The sequence below is a fragment of the Alexandromys fortis genome, unplaced genomic scaffold (genome assembly GCF_014885135.2).
Source record: "Alexandromys fortis isolate MF-2015 unplaced genomic scaffold, M_Fortis_MF-2015_v1.1 scaffold_189, whole genome shotgun sequence".
In the NCBI taxonomy this organism is placed as follows: domain Eukaryota; kingdom Metazoa; phylum Chordata; class Mammalia; order Rodentia; family Cricetidae; genus Alexandromys; species Alexandromys fortis.
The window spans coordinates 1,900,296-1,917,627 of NW_026068081.1; the positions used below are offsets into that span (position 1 = coordinate 1,900,296).

Sequence of the window (17,332 nt, forward strand, 5' to 3'; positions counted from 1 at the left end):
TGTTGTTGTTGCTGTTGTTGTTGTTTTATGACTATCATCTCCTTGCCTTTAGGAAGAATTCTTAGCTTTGGTATCTCCAACTTTTTCACTTGGCATAGAGAATACAGTCAATATTTATTGGATATACAGTGGATAGGAAGTTGAATATGCAAGTAGACAGTCCTAGATGAGCTGTGGCGGTGACAAGATTCTAGAAATATCTGCTAATAAAAGAAAAGATTTACCTAGATTAACCAGCAGACTGCTCGAACACTGAGGCAGAAACCTAAACATCAAGATCTAAAGTCTCTAAAGAAAATGGCTAGAGACTGTGAAGCCCGAGCAAATCGGTGAAAACATAGAGGAGGAGTATAACCAAATTCAAGTGCTAAGTTAGGTAATTAAAATCTAAGGATAAATATTGTTAGAAATTCTTATTTGGTTCCCAGTGCTACCTAAGCTGTCTTCATCAAGTGTCCTTCTGTCCCTTGCCTCTCGAGAACAGAACACTGATATAGTTAGATTTAATGCTTGCCCTTATGCCTTGTTTGTGTTTCATATTTAAAATCATTTCTGATTTTTCCTAAAAAATGAAGTTGGAAAACTGGATATTCAGTATTTAATATGAAAATAGTATATAGTATATATTGAAAACATATAGGCCCTTTAGATTTGATGAGTTTCAATAAAAACAGCATCAAATTTTTTTTAATTCAAAACAATAAAATGTTAGTTAAAAAGTGACTACATGAGTCTTCATATACATTTGCTTAAATAGTCACTGTCTTGCTATCACCACTCCTAACCAAGATATATTTATCACTTAATACATCCTGTTTAATCTTACTAATTATGATTATATTCCCAAGACTGTGAAGGAAGAAAATTATTTTAAAGAACAAATTAAAATATAAAAACCACATATTCTTCAAAATGCAAAAATTAACATGTAAATAGCTATTCCTAAAGAGTACCCTCACTACCCCACTACCCTCTCTTAGCTCCCTCCAACTCCCATCAACTTCCCCTGCACCCAACAAATTCCCTTCCTAGAGTGTACGTCATTTTATTCTGTGACCCACTGCGGTTAAACAAGGCCATCCGTACGACCATTGGTTTGGAACTATCCATAGCTGGCAGTGCAAACAAATATTAATATGACCATGAAACTTCAGGAAAGAGATTCAGCAGTAACAGTTAAAACAGGCCCTACTTTTCCTCTTTGTGTGCAATCAATTGTAGAATCATCTACAAGGTGACTACTCTAAAGGGTTTCTTGTTTTATCAGCCCTCAGTGAGCTTTTCATCCTTGAGAACAGGATTGCTCCATCTGGAAACCTTCTCGGGAGCACATCGCTGTTTTCTCGGTGGAGAGCTACATTTTTAACTATTATTTTCTCTTAATATTGAATGTAATCACTTTTCCTCTCATTTCAATAGTTGAAATATGTCCTCCTGTTAGTAAATGTGGCTCAGGAAAATGACTGACCTTTTCAAAGAAAATTTATAATTTTAGAAATGTAAAACTTAACATTCTTTAGTAATTTAATAGTAAGATACATTTAGGTTGATCTATCAAATGCTATGATTTCTGATACTCTTTTTTTTTAATGTGCAAGAGAGAAACATTAGCAATGAGTGTGTTTTAGAAAAATTCATTTATATAGCTGTTTACCATGTCATGATGTATTTTAAACAAAAGAGGTACAGACAAAGGTATTGATTTTAGGGACTTAACTAAATAAACAGTATGTAAATTGTGAAAAAACAAAAAAAATTGCCCTTGTTTTTTGGATTTTTTTGCAATAATCTATATTTGCTTTTATTTGATTATAAGTTATAGTTTGTCTGGGCTCATGTAGTAGGGCTTCCTCCTCACACTCTCACCTTTGGAAAAGGTGACATTGATTTAGAAGTCACATTAAAATGAGCCATATTTGGCAGTACACATCTGTTATCCCAGTAGTCTGCAGGGAGAGGAAAGGAGATGGTTGTGGGTTCCGGGTCAGCCTAGGCTATAAAGCAAGACCTTCTCTTACAAAAACACAGCTAAGGTCTGGGTCTGGAGAGATCATTCAATGGGTGTTTGCTACATAGACATAAGGACTGGATAAGTTAGCTTAGAGCCCTAGCACCAAGAGGAAAAGAAGGTGCATCTCTTTGTAGCCCTGGCACCGGCTGAGAGAGACAGATAGATCCCCAGAGCTTGCTGGCCTGACAGGCTAGCCAAAAGCTGTTAGCGCCATGTTTCATAAGAGACCTCATATCAATGTGTTAGGGTTGAGAATGACACAACATGACATTGTGTATGCTCCTCTGATCTCTGAATTCACATATGCACATGCGAACACACACACACACACACAGAGAGAGAGAAAGAGAGAGAGAGAGAGAGAGAGAGAGAGAGAGAGAGAGAGAGAGAATTACACTGAAGTGAAAACCAAAGTAGTTCTCCATTTAGTCCTTGTATTTAAGTGTGTGAGTTAAACTACTAATATGAACCTCATTTTTATAAATTTATTTCTGTATTGATTTTTAACAGCTTAAATAGAGAATATAGAATATATCACATGTTAAGGGAATGGTTTGATGAATTTTGACAATTATATACACCAATGTAGTTTATGACCAGAAATAAGAAATAGAAAACATACTTTCCTGCAGATAAAGTTCTCTTGTGCACCTGCCTGTAATCACAGCCAGCACTCTGGGGTCTGAAGCAGGAGGATTGACCATAAGTTCGAGGCTGTCCTGGGCTATAAAGTAAGTTCCAGTCCTGTCTGGACTGGAGTATGAAATGCTAAAAGAGCTTCTCTTTGCCACTGCCATATGGTTTCCATCATCATAGATTAGCTTTCACGTCATTAAAGTGAAATTACTGAGCTGGAGAGATAGGGCAGTGGTTAAGAGCCCTGGCTGCTCTTCCAGAGGACACAGGTTTAATTTGTTCCCAGCACCCACATGGTAGCTCACAACCTTCGGTGACTCCGATCCTAGATGATCTAAAGTCCTCTTCTGACCTCGACAGGCACTGGGCATGCACGTGGTGCACAGACTTACATGTAAGCAAAATACCCAATTACATAAAATATAAATAAATAAAAACCCTGTTAAAATAATACAGAAAAACGGAACTATTCAGTGTGTATCCTTATGTGTGTATGTGTGTGTTCCTTTCCTCAGTTTAATGTTGAGATTTCTCCATAATGTAGAGTATATTGAAAGTTTGTTTTAATTACTAAATAATATTCCACCATAATAATAATTTTTCAACCCATTTTCCAGGTGATAAACATTGAATTGTTTTCAGTTTAGAGACGTTCTTCTTTGGTCGACACATGTCCTCATTGCTCTTCAGTAATACTCGAAAGTGAAGCAGAATACCCAGATCGAATTTACTTAGCTTTTTAAAGGGATTCCAATGTGTTTCTCATAGTTAAACCATTTTCGGTAAATGACTTGCTCCATATCTTCGTTAACATCTGATATTCCTAGATTTTTTTAAACCATGATATTAGGCATGAATTAGTATCTGTCACATCGTGACTTTTCATTACACATCCCTAATGCACTTTTTCATGTTTCCCCTGGCCTCTTGTGTATCTTTTCTGTTGACATGTCTTCTAGCTATTAAAAGTGGCACTGTCTATTCTTATGACTGATTTGTGGGAATCCTTTTTATATCCTGACTGTTAACTCTTTATAGCATATGCATGTCTATGGGTGTTTATTTACCAGTCTTGGCTTGTCTATTTCATTTTCTTAATTTAATCCAGTTAAACAGAAAGGTCTTTTTTTCTTTTTGGAGGCATTCACTCCAGGATGGTCTTCCTGCCTCAACCTTTCAATCGCTAGGACTGCAGGTGCATACCACTATGTGTGGCAGGAACTGTGTGTGTGTGTGTGTGCGCGCGCGTGTGTGTGAAGGTTTTAGTGATTTTTCTTTCTATCTATAGTTTAAAAATGTCTTTACCTCAAGAATATGATAGCATTAACCCTCTGTTTTTTAAAACTATGTTTTGAGCTTGGAATAAGATAGCAGTCAAAGTTGAAGGGAGGGGTTCATTTTTTTCAGTGCCGGAATTTGAACTCATGACCTTGCCCATGCTAGGCTGGCGCACACCCAGGCCTACAGTTCACTTTTTATAGACATAGCTTAAGCAGTCCATGTCGTTTAGAGAAAAATAGAAGCTTCCTTTAGCGTCCTTGAATTTCCTTCAGCACATTGGTCAAAACCTCACCTCTTTACATATGCGGTCTATTTCTAGTCCCTGTCTCTACCACTCAGCTAGTTGTACAAGTCAACATCAATATCATACTTTTTTCTTTTCTTTTTAATTAATATAGCAATCATTCCCCTTTTCTCTTTCCTCCCTCCATAGAACCTCTTTCATATATCCCCCGCTCCCTGTACTCCCTCTCAACTTCATGGCCTCTTTGTATTTAATTATTATTTTTATATACATAGATGCACAAGAATACATTAATGTAACCTGCTGACTCTGTTCAGAGTTGTGTGTATGCCTGTGTGCTTAGTTCTGACCATTTAGGATTGGATAACCAGTTAGGGAGCTTATCCCTAGAGAAGACTGATTCTCTCTTTCAGCGGGCATTAATTAGTCATAACTAGGGATGGAGCCCTATGAGATTTCCTCCATCCATAGTTGGGATTTCCATTTGTCCAGTTCTTCTTTAGGCAGCCATGTTGCTGAGCTTTCATGGGTGCAGCTTCACTGTCGTAGCTGGAAGACACAATCACACAGTAGACTTCTTGGTCCTCTGGCTCTTGCAGTCTTTCTGCCCTCTCTTCTTCGATGTTTCCAGAGCATTGGGTATAGTTGTATCACTTTGGGCTGAGTACCCTACTATCACTCGTTCTCTGCCAGTTGTGGCTTTCTAGAATAGTGTATCTGTTACAAAAATAAGCTTCTTTGATGAGGGATGGTAGCTACACCCCTCAGTTTGAGCTAGAGTACAGGGGCCATCCTTTTTTTATTACCATGGCTTTATGAGACGTTGTAAGCTCAGGGAGTGTTAGCTCTCTAACTTTATTCTTTCTCAGTGTTCTTTTTTTTTTTAAAAAAAAAAACAGTGCTGTAGAATTTGAATTGCCGTATAAAACGTATAGGCATGTTTTTTTTCAAAAATAACCTTTTGGAAATTGAAGGTGTGGCTGGAATGTTAAATTTATGTTACTATATAGAGAACAGAGCAGGTAACAACGCTATGACACCCAATCAGTAAACATTTAGGCTATTTTTAATTTATCTCAGCATTATTTTGCAGTTTTCAGGGTAAATTTTTGTTTTTAGATTTATTATGAGATATTATTGGATATTATAATGATATATCAGGTGCTTTAATGCTGTCATAAATACTACTGCTTACTTTTCATGTTTTTGCTTTTTATGAGGGGTTGGGGAAGAGTTGAACCCAGGACCTCACACATACTAGGCAAGTGTTGAACTATATCCCCAGCCTTTTTCACTTTTTAAGATAGGATCCCACTTACATGAACCTCCCTTGAACTCACTCTGGAGTTCATACAGGCCTTAAACTTGTAAGCCTTGTTTCTTATTCTTCTGAGCAGCTGGAATTATAGGCCTTTACGTACTAGATATTGCTCTATTTTATTCTTCAATATGTATTGTTGCTAGTATATAGAAATCTCACTGGCATTCTATTTTCTAACGGAATTTGCTTGTCAGCCTTACTATAATCATCTGTGTATTCTCTATGATTTAGGGCATAGGCAATCATGCCATCTACACAGAAGCACAATTTTACTTTTGTCAGTCTGTATGTCTTTTCCCTTTTGATTGCCATATTTTACTAGCTCAGATGGTGGTGCTGAGCAGAAATGGTGAGAGTGTACATCTTTGCATTGTTCCCAGCTTTAGAATAACAATGTTTGGCCTTCAGCGTGTAGTGGATGTTCTTTGAGATTAAAAAACGTCCTTCTATTCATTTCCATCCGCTGTTCTTTTTTACTATCATGAAAAGATGCTGATTTTTTAAAAAGATATATAGTAATTTTAAAGATTTATTTTTAATATTTTTGAGATTATAATATATTTACGTCACTTCCCCCTTTTCTTTCCTCCCTTCAAACCTTCCCGTGTTCCCCACACTCTTTTTCAAATTCATGGCCTCATTTCTTTTCATTGTTGTTATGTGTGTATATTTCTAAATGCATATATAATCCATTCAAGTTGTATAATGTTACTTGTATGTATCAGATTAAATACCCTTTTCTCCACTTATTAATCTATTAGGCTTATCTAGTGGTATATCCCTTATCTTTTTTTTATCATTCTTAGACAACTATCACTTTCTGAAACAAACACCATTAGTTTGTAACTGAGTTTTTGGTATTTTGAGACAGGATCTCACTATGTAGCTGTGGCTGGACTGAAACTTGCCATGTAGACCAGGCTGGCTTTGAACTCACAGAGATTGATCAGCCTCTGCCTCCAGAGCTCTAAGATTAGAGGTATGTGCCACCATGCCCAACCTGCTGAAATTCTCAATATAGCCATTGAATGTTACTATGCTAACCATAGTAACATACTTATCCAATTAGTCACATTGATAATGAGTTACAAAAGAAGGCAGTGAATGAAATAAGGTTGTTCCCACCCTTAAAGAGTCGCAGCTTATTCGGAATGTCAGTTACTACCTAGACAGTGTGCAAATATTGTAGAACTATAAATATTTACACCATTGATTGGTAGAGTGGGGAAGAAAGTATTTGTACCTGGTCTTCCTTATCTGGACCAGGAAAAACATCTAGAATGGTAGTACCTAAGCTATTCTAAAGAAGGGTAGAAGGGTAGAGGGTTTTCAGGAGAATTGCTAGTAAGCCCTCCTGTTATTAGAGCTCTTGGCTTGTTGAATAAAGAATCATAGAAGCACTAACCATATCATGCAAGCCATGTGTGCCACACGAAGGAGCTTGCCCCTTGTTTTGTGAGTGATGGCATGTTTTCAGATTCTCAGTGGCATGATCAGAACCTTGAGATGTATCCGTAGAGGATGTACTGGAAGGCTCGAGTCAGGAAGATCGGTCAGGGAAAAAAAGTAGTGAACTCTTAAGCCTTAGCAGTAAATGCAGAAATCGAGGGAAAGGGTTGTTTTTGAGAAATACTGGGAAAGGAAAGGTGGCAGGGCTAAAATGGTTCGAAATGGATTTGTCTAAAAGCTATTTTAACACCCAATTGCTATAACATAATACCATAGACTAGAGAGATGATTAATAGCAGAAATGAATTTCTCAGAGTTCTAAACAATGAGAAGTCCAAAATCAAACCACCATCAGGTAATGTGTCCAGGGAGGGCAAATTTCTCAGTTTGTAGATGACCCCTGCTTGCTTTGCCCTTACATGGCAGAAGGTGTTTTCCCATGGTATTTTCCCTGAAGTGTCTTAAAAGATTGCCGGCCATATTGGCTTGAGGATTCACTTTGTATCAGTATATTCAACCTAATCAGTTGTATCTATAACAATCTTGCCCCAAATCAGGTCACGTTCTGAGGCAGCTTCCCATTTAGGGGAATACAGTTCAACACATAACAGGATAAAGTCCAAACTGCACCTAATTTTCCAGCCAAGAATTCATAGATTATTGCCACCTGCTACAGAGGAATAAGAGCTAGACAATGAGTTTGGTTGTCTAAGAGACAAATAGACCATTTTGCCAATCAGTTCCCTAGATCAGAAGGAAAACACATTCCTAACACTTGTAATAGCTCGAGACGTTGTCATATTCGATTTAGACTAATGTTCTATGCAAATATAGTTTCGATAGGAAAGAGAAGTAATGGACATGTACAAGCTTAGTGAAATTTACCTTGTTAGGCATTTATACATTCTCAACTTGGTTACATATTTTTATTAAAACATAAAACATATATGAGATTCATTATGATACTTCTGTGTATGCATACAGCATTCATTGATGATAGCCAACTGCCCTTCTACCTTCACCTCCCACCCTGTCCCATCCTGGTATGCTTTCCATCCCCAGTAAATCACTCTTCGACCTTCAGGTCAACTTAGTCCATAATTTGGAACAACCAAAAGATTCAATTCAACCTGATGTTATCGGCAAGTAAAGTCTCTATTTACACTTAAACAAAACATTTAAAAATATATAATTTACTGTTGCCATTGATTTCATATTTTAGAAATTGTTTTGGTTTTCTAGTACTCATAGCATTTGATTCAGAAAATCCTGTTATGCAGCTCTGTATTTGCTGGCACGTGCCCAGAATCCCAGCATTCAGTGAGGCTGAAGTAGAAAGCTCACCAGTTGGAGGACAGACAGCCTGGGCTTCATAGCTAGGTCCTGTTTTCAAAGACAGAGTTGGAGGGGGGAAAGATGTGGTCTTACAAATATACTTCTGTGTACTTGCTTGAACTCAGCCCCTTCTGTTTGTTCTTTAGTAAGTTAAAATGATTTGAAGTTGATTTGACGCTATCGTAATACCCAGCTGAATATTTCTCTGAATGCAGGAGGTTTTGCTGGAGCTGCTAGAACAGTGTGTGGATGGCTTGTGGAAAGCAGAACGTTATGAAGTAATTTCTGAGATTTCCAAGTTGATTATTCCAATTTATGAGAAACGCCGTGAGTTTGAGGTAAGCAATGAACACGTTCGCATCATTACCTGGTATACTTATTTTCAGTCTTGACAAAAACACTAATATAGCGCCGTTCCTATCTTTTTCCTCGGATGTCTTCTGAAGAACATAGGTGATTCATTATATTATGGCATTGGAATTTTATCATAGAATAAATATCCTTTTAGCTTGTGGTGCTGGGGATGAACCCCAGGATCTTGGGCATGCTAGGCACATGCCCTATTGCCAAGATACCCCCCAGGTCTAGATTTGAAGTTTCCCCCTTGGATTGTCAAAACTGTCAAACCTCCGTATTGCCCAAGAAAGCTCTGGAAACATGATTGTATTCTTTGAACTTGAGTGCAGTGACTAAAATTGCTGGCTGACCATGATGATGAAACATAGCATGATACCAGGAACAGCTTTGTTTATTGATTTGGCCTGCCGGGAAGACTGTTGGTAAATCCTCCAGGAGAGCAGTGAAAAGCTGCTGCCATGTGCATGAGACAGAGGTTTTTGTTGGATTCAAGTCTTTGAGTCCGTATCATAATCTCTACTGCAAATGTACAAAAAGGAGAAGAGGATGGCTTGGAATTCGTATTTTGAGAGTCGGAACAAGATGAGTGTGCTGATGTACAGCTATAATCCCGCCACTTTATGGAGCTGGGACAGGATAACCGGCTCAAGTTAGGGGCCAGCCTAGACGGCATGGCAAGGCCCTGTGTCAAAGAAAAAAAAAAAAAACTATTTGAAGCTCAAAGGCTTCGGGAAGTCCCTGGAGCTAACTTAGAGGTGCTAAGCCCCTCCTTCTCCAATGTAAATGATCAGACCATCTGAGCTGCCCAGAAGAGTCTCAGATGAACTGAGCTGCCTGAAACAGATGCTCTTCAACTTGTTGAGCCGCCTGCAAATTGTGCAGGATGCTCCAGCGTTTAAGCAGCCGCGCTGGGGTGGGCTTTGGTGACACAGATGTCTTTGAGTCATTTTTGCTACTGGAAGGGGCTATCTCACCCATACTCTTGTCAACAAGCCCCATAAAGCTCATTGATTCACCAGAAAATAAGTTGGGAAGAATTTAAACATCAGTCCAGAGAAATAGCTCCGCTAGTAAGAGCACTTGTTGCTCTTGCGGAGGACCTGGGTTCAGTTTCCAGCACCTATATGGCATCTAACAAGCAACTATAAAGCCAGTTCTAGGGGATCTGATGCCCTTTTCTGACCTTTGTGGTAGATAGGCATACATGCAGGCAAAACACTCACACACATAAAAATTAAATAAAAATAAAATTATAATCTTTAGATAAATAGGTAAAACTCATATTCAGCTAATGTAATATGTTTTGTACTTTGGGGATTGAACCCAGGCCATCACAACTTTGTGATGAGGTCTTGCTAATGGCCCAAGATGGTCTGGTAATAAAGTGAGTACATCGTGAGTACCAGGACATCCTGGCCTATATAGCAAGACCCTGTCTCAAAAATAAAATAAAATAAACAAGCAAAAAAAAATCCACATTAAAAAAAACTAAACCTTGGTGGTTTTTTACTCTTGCATGTTGGTTGTGATACAGTGACTGACAAAAACACACATGTATATTCTTATTTTTCAGAAACTGACTCAAGTCTATAGGACTCTTCATGGCGCTTACACAAAAATTTTGGAGGTTATGCACACCAAAAAACGACTTTTAGGTACTTTCTTCAGAGTTGCCTTTTATGGCCAGGTAAGTGTGCTTTAGTAAAGTTCATTCTTCAAGCTGTTTGGCTTTTAAATGTTCTTCTTTGACTTATTAGATGGCCTTTGTATAGTTGTTGCTTCTGGAATTCTGTCTTGCTTTTCGCACAGCGGAAAGTCCCTTTCCTAATGTTCTCGTTCACTTTGGTTCTGCTGTATAATTTGGTTGGGGATGCAAAGTATGGATTCCTCCCTCAGTTTGATTCTCTGTTAAGCTTCTGAAGTATACATTAAGTATCTAGTAGTTAAAGCTTTGTAATACGAAACAGATTAAGCACACATGGAAGGGGACTGGAGAGATGACTCAGCGGTTAAGAGCGCTGGCTGCTCTTCTAGGAGATCTGGGTTCAATTCTTAGCACCCACATGGCAGCTCACCCCTGTCTGTAATTGCAACTCCAGTTCTGACAACCTTCACACAGACACACGTGCTGGCAGAAACAAATGCACATAAAATAAAATAATTAATTAAAAAATTTAAAAAACAAAATCTGTTAAAATAAACAAGACATTATGTATGGGAACCACTCTTAAAAAAATCCACAAAAATAAAAAACATCCTTCTTAGTTTCTTCCTTCTACCAATAATATGTTCGTATATTTGTGAATTTGAGTACACACAGAAGAAAGAAAATCTAACATGGGAATACTTAATAAAAATAAGAAATACTTCCTAATGACACCTTCCTCTTCCAGACAATATGTTTGTGTACTTGTACATTTGACAGTTCTCACTTATTCGAAGTTAGGAGGTTGAATATGTGCTTGTGTCTTTAATATATTATTATATTATTAATAATATAAATTTTATAATATAATATAAATATGTTATAAATATTAATAATATTTAATATGATAAAATAAAAATATTAATATTGTCTTAGAGTTTCTATTGCTATAATGGACATCATGACAAAAGACAACTTCTGGAGGAAAGGGTTGATTTCAGCTTACAGCTAATTAAGCCAGCTCCATTAATGAGGAAGTCGGAGCAGGAGCTCAAGGCAGGAACCTGGAGGCAGGAGCTGATGCAGAGGCCATAGAGGAATGTTACTTACTTCTGACTTACTCCCCATGGCTTGCTCAGCCTGCTTTCTTATAGACCCCAGGCCCACCTGTCCAGGGTTGTGCTACCATTTCTCGGTGAGTTGGGCCCTCACACATTGAGGTTGCAACTTCCCAAATGATTCTAGCTATGCCAAGGTGACGTAAAACTAGTCAGCATAAATATGTTAAAACTAATATTAATAACTCTTAAGTGTATTCAAATATATTGTCACTAGCTATGCAGATTTTTCTTGAATGCTTTTTACATATACTATTTGTAAACTATTATTCATTTACCTTTCTAATAGTCTTTCTTTGAAGAAGAAGATGGAAAAGAATACATCTATAAAGAACCCAAGCTCACAGGCCTTTCAGAGATTTCCTTGAGACTTGTGAAACTTTATGGTGAAAAATTTGGTACTGAAAATGTCAAAATAATTCAAGATTCAGACAAGGTAACCCGTGCCATGCATTTGGAAATCGTTGTTAATTTCTTTCAGGCCCAGTGTGTTGCTCCTGATTGATATATGGGATAGACGCATGGAAGTGGAATCTATCAGATGACAGAAAGAATGGAGGCTTTGAAATCAGGGAGGCCAGGGCTCAAATCTCCATTCTCTGTTAACGGTGTGATGATAGGAACGTCACTTAACCCCTCTGTGTGTGATTTTTGTCAATCGTACCATCCTCATGAGGTTGCTATGCACATAAAATGAGTTACTATGTAGAAAGTGACTATACAGTTACATTAAAAGCATTCATTAATAATAATAGAAGAGACGGGCTTTAATACAGTTCAGCTGCTGAACATTCAGCTCTACAGCATGGCTCTTTGTTTCTTCTCTCATACATCCTAAAGGCAGTTTTCCTTCCTTCTGCCCTTCTCAGTTCTCCCCTCCACCTCCCATCTCCCCCAAATCCACTTCTCCTGTTTCCCTTAAAAAAAAAAAAGAGCAGGCCTCCCAGAGATACCAACCGAACACAGCATAATAAGCTACAATAAGACTAGGCAGAAACCCTCATATTAAGTACAGCATGATTCTTAGTTGGATTCTTAGTTGGCTACTGTATGGCTAAAATCATCTGGAGACAGAGAGGGCTGTTATATTGTGCTGAAATAGTCCTAATTCAATGAGAGTGACCATACTTACATTTTATTGTTGTTCTTATTTGGCTTGTGTGCCTATATGTTTATATGCACATGTGAGCACATGCATGTGGAAGGTAGACGTCACTGTTGAATGTCTTCAGCCACTTTCCACCTGAACCTGGAACTCTAAATTAGCTGGCTGGCTGGCCAGCAAACCCAGGGATCCTGTTGTCTCTGTCTCCCTGGGACTAGGATTACAGGTGTGCGGTGCCACACCCAGCTTTTTCAAATGGTTCTGGTGCTCAAATCCGGGTCCTCTTGCCTGGATTCTCAAAGGTTTTACTGCAGGTCCCAACCCCCAGTGTTTTGCTTTGGTTTTTGGCTGATCTCAGACTCAACAACTGTGCTCCCCTTTAACTTCCTTAGTGCTGGGATTACAAGCATGGGTTGTGGCTGCATTTCCAATGAAGTCGGTTTCCAGAGAGATATTTTTGGTCTTGCCCCAAATAGTATCCATCCCATTAGGCCCTACCATAATGAGGTGTGAAAAATTCTAGCAGGAGAGGCTATTTTGTAGGGAATGTACCGCTGCTTCTAGACAGCCTTGGGAACTCAGAATGCCCGCGTCCTAACAGTTGCCAGGATGAGAGTTCATTGCTGAGGTAGAAGAGAAAGGGCTTCCCCTGTGCAGAGTTTGTGGCTACATTTACGCAGCAACTTCCAACAAAGCACCTGAAATCAGGTGGACAGCACTGATGGAGAGAAAAATCTCACCTCTCTCACCTTTTCCTCCAGGAAGCTTTCCTGTAAGATGAAGTATTTTATGTCCTAGAATATTGCATCTCTTGATGAGCCACCTTGAAGAATGGACTGTTTAGAATCCCTTTAAAATAGCCTGTATCTTAGGGACCAAGATGGGGGGCTTTAACCTGTAGGAAACTGTCACACAACACTCACGCTGGCCAAGCATTTTTTAGACAGGATCTGACATAGGTAGGCCTAAAATGCAGGATCTGCCTCTACCTCCTCAGTGCTCAAACTATACGTCTTCACTACCAAAGCCAGAAGACGTTTTCCTTCTAACTGTTCCCTAACTAATAGAGCATAACAAGCAATTGCCTAGCATTTATGTTGTAGTTTCTGTCACAAGTCATCCGGCGATGGTTTAAAAGCTGCAGAAGGGGAATTCCTCGGTTCTGTGCGACTATTTTGCCACTTTCGATAAGGAATTCGATTTCTAATATTTAAAAGTCCAATTGAAAACATTGTTTTGCATGTGTGGTTTTTGTTGGGAGGACGGGGAGGCAGATTACGAGCCTGAGCTACCATGCCAAGCGAAACAAAACCCAAAACAAACCATTCTTCTGCGCTTGCCAAAGAACAAAATCTGCTGGAAGGCACAGGCGACTTGAGTGAAGTTTAGCAATGTGTGTGTCCTTTGGGCCAAAAATATCATGTGTAAAGCTTTCTATTATATTTATTTTTATATTTATTTTAAAAGTTTATTTGTTTAAAGAAGTTTGGCGCTATATAAGCCTGGAAAGATACTCATTAGCTACCTGCATGGGAGGAATAAAGTATAATAGTAATATTTTTTTTTCAAGACAGGGTTTCTTTGTAGCTTTGGAGCCTGTCTTGGAACTTGCTCTGTAGACCAGGCTGGCCGCGAACTCGCAGAGAGCTGCCTGTCTCTGTCTCTCCCAAGTGCTGGGATTAAAGGTGTGCGCCACCACTGCCTGGCTAATAATTTTAATGTATAGTCTCCTAGGAATGAAAAGAGTGATATATTTTTATTGTTGCTTTTTTGGTGGGGGAGGGTGTTGAGACAGTCTCACTTTGTGGCTCAGGCAGGCTAAAACTCCCTGTGTAGTCCAGGTTGGCTTCAAACTCTTTGCTCTTCACGGTGCTAGGAGTATAGGTGTTGTTAGCCACCACGTCTGGCAGCACAAAGGGTTTATCATATCAGTATGACGATATCAAAATATGTCATTAAAGAATAGAAAACAAGGCCGGGTAGTGGTGGTGCATGCCTTTAATCCCAGCACTTGGGAGGCAGAGGCAGGCGATCTCTGTGAGTTCGAGACCAGCCTGGTCTACAGAGCTAGTTCCAGGACAGGCTCCAAAGCCACAGAGAAACCCTGTCTCGAAAAACCAAATAATAATAATAATAATAAAATTAAAAAAAAATAGAAAGCAAGATGCAGGACAGTAGAGTTAATAAGTACATTTGTATCAAAACTGCAAATCCACATAAACTTATCTCTATATGTTTAGAAAATATATAGAGTCAAAGATAGAAAAAAAATGTTGCTTATGATTATCCCTGAGAAATGGACCTAGAGACTCTGCTAGAAAGGATTTTTTTTTGGCTATTCATATATACCCTGTGTACTACTTGACCTTTTATTTCCTATTTATGTTTCTTCTTAGCTAAATAATTACTTTGACTGAGGTTTTTCTAGAAAATTCCAGCTTTTAAATGTGAGAGAATTATTTCTGAGCCTTTTGGCTAAGATAAGTGTAACAGGAAAGAAAGGTTAATGTTTCCCAGCGAGCCAAGTAAATAGAAGGGGTTTAAAGAGGTTACCCAGTGTTAAGACATTACTTCCCCCCTGAAAATATGGAGAGGAAAAAGATACGGGGACTGTGTGCAGGGAGATGTGTGTTGATTTTGTTTGTTTCTTTTATTTTTTACTAAACACAGACAGGCGTGACTGATAAATGACAAAGGTAGTAAGCACCCAGGACACAAGGCTGGTTTCATTGGGAAATACTGAAAGCAGATTCCGAGTTTTGTTTCGAATTAAGGAGAAAGGGTAGAATTTGCGAGTCGGCAGGGGAGCCTTCAGCAAGGACAGCAGCCGCACTGCTTGGCATGGAATTGGGATGCCTCACGAGATGACCAGCAGCTGTGCTAGGCTTTTGTGTTTGGTGGTGGTGGTGGTGGTGGTGGTGGTTACTGGCAACTGAACCAAGTACCTCGTACGTGCTAGGCAAGCATTCTACCAGTTGAATATATCCCCAGTCCCACAACTAAACTCTTATGTCTTCCACATAAAATCGCTGTATGTCCTCGTGTTCTGTTCCTCTGCTGGCTAGGATTAAACTGATGTAGGCGAGAATACTACTCTTGGAGGCTGAAGAGATGTCTCAGTGGTTGTGTGCGCTTGCTGCTCTTGCAAAGAACCCAGGCTCGGTTCTCGGCACCCACATCATGACTCACAACCATCTTTAACTCCAGTTCCAGTGATTTGGATGTTCACTCCGATCATGGCGAACATTGCATGCACATGGTGCACATACATGCATGTAGGCAAACTCTCATACGCATAAAATAAAAATAAAATCTTTTTTTAAAACTATCTACTCATGATATCAAACATTGCTTGTGGACATCCAAATTGATAGGCTACTTTGTGGCATAATTAGGTAATTTGTTAAAATCCTTAAAGCTATATAAAACTTTGAACTAAACAGTATTTTTCTACAAAACGTGTATCCTAAGGCAAATAATCAGAAAAAAAGAACACTTATAAATTCAAGGCTGTTCACCAAAGTATGACTTACAATAGCAAAATGTTAGAAAGTTACCAAATTGTCTGTTAGTAAGGGAATGAACCAGTAACTCATGTGTATTCATCCAGCAATTAAAAGTCATATCAAGCCACGCGAGAATTCACACCCGTAATTCACCCACTGAAGAGGCTAAAGGAGGAGGACAGCTGTAAAGTCAGAGCTGCTGTGGGTTCCTACTGAATTCCAGACCAGCCTGAAATACAGCGTGAAACCCTGTCTCAAATAATATAAATAAATTGTGTTAATGCTCCAGTGTAAACTATACTAGTTATAATATCTTCTTATTGAAGTAGATTTATATATTTAATAAATATTTGACTTGGGTTATAAAACTGTTCATTGTGATCTCAGTTTTCAGAATATAAGTGTCTAGAAACAATTGGAGGTGGGTGGTGGCGCAAGCCTTTAATCCCAGCACTCGGGAGGCAGAGGCAGGCGGATCTCTGTGAGTTCAAGGCCAGCCTGGTCTACAAGAGCTAGTTCCAGGACAGCAACCAAAAGCTACGGAGAAACCCTGTCTCAGGAAAAAAAAAAAAAGAAGAAGAAGAAGAAAGGGAAAGAAATATGTGAAATATGGATGTGGATCGTGTTAATTGCTGAGGGCTAAAACGTGTTTTTTGTTCTTTCTATATTTCTATAATCTAGGTTTTATATACCTTCCTTTAAGTAATAAATAAGCTATCTATAAAACATAGCCACAAGCTCCCCCAGGTAGTTTTCCAGTCAATCAGGGGCACAATTGCAATGCCAGCGTTTCTCGTGTGGTTTCAAAGCAGTAAGGTATACTTCCATTTTCTTTCCATTGATTTCGGTTTAAAAAAAGACAAACAACTTTCTTTATAGGTAAATGCCAAGGAACTTGATCCAAAATTTGCTCATATACAAGTCACCTATGTGAAGCCCTATTTTGATGACAAAGAACTCACAGAAAGGAAGACAGAGTTTGAAAGAAATCATAATATCAACAGATTTGTTTTTGAGGCCCCGTATACCTTATCGGGCAAAAAGCAAGGCTGCATAGAAGAGCAGTGTAAACGCCGGAGCATCTTGACCAGTGAGTCGGAGTCTTGATGTTGCTTTTGTGTCTGCCTTGGTACTTTCTCACACACACAGCTACCAGTTGGCCAGCAGGAACACGTAACTGAAATTTTAATCATTGTTATTTTACAAGTTTATACAATCATGGCCTTGTAATAAACCATCGTTTCCCCATATGTCACTCCGAATTGCTTAGAGGTGTCTCATAAAGATAATTTATCTTTGAAACCCGAAGCAGAAGGAACTATTT

The 17,332-nt window shown here is 38.8% G+C and overlaps 1 protein-coding gene across 3 annotated transcripts in view; it reads left to right on the plus strand.

The window, feature by feature from the left end:
- The window catches only part of Dock11 (dedicator of cytokinesis 11), a 195,480-nt gene that overhangs the window by 168,567 nt on the left and 9,581 nt on the right, over window positions 1–17,332 (plus strand). For all 3 annotated transcript variants that reach the window (XM_050121924.1, XM_050121926.1, XM_050121927.1), the window contains 4 exons: window positions 8,493–8,615; window positions 10,208–10,321; window positions 11,687–11,833; window positions 16,888–17,098. In XM_050121924.1, the coding sequence (XP_049977881.1) occupies window positions 8,493–8,615; window positions 10,208–10,321; window positions 11,687–11,833; window positions 16,888–17,098 (595 nt within the window). The remainder of the gene's footprint in view (window positions 1–8,492; window positions 8,616–10,207; window positions 10,322–11,686; window positions 11,834–16,887; window positions 17,099–17,332) is intronic.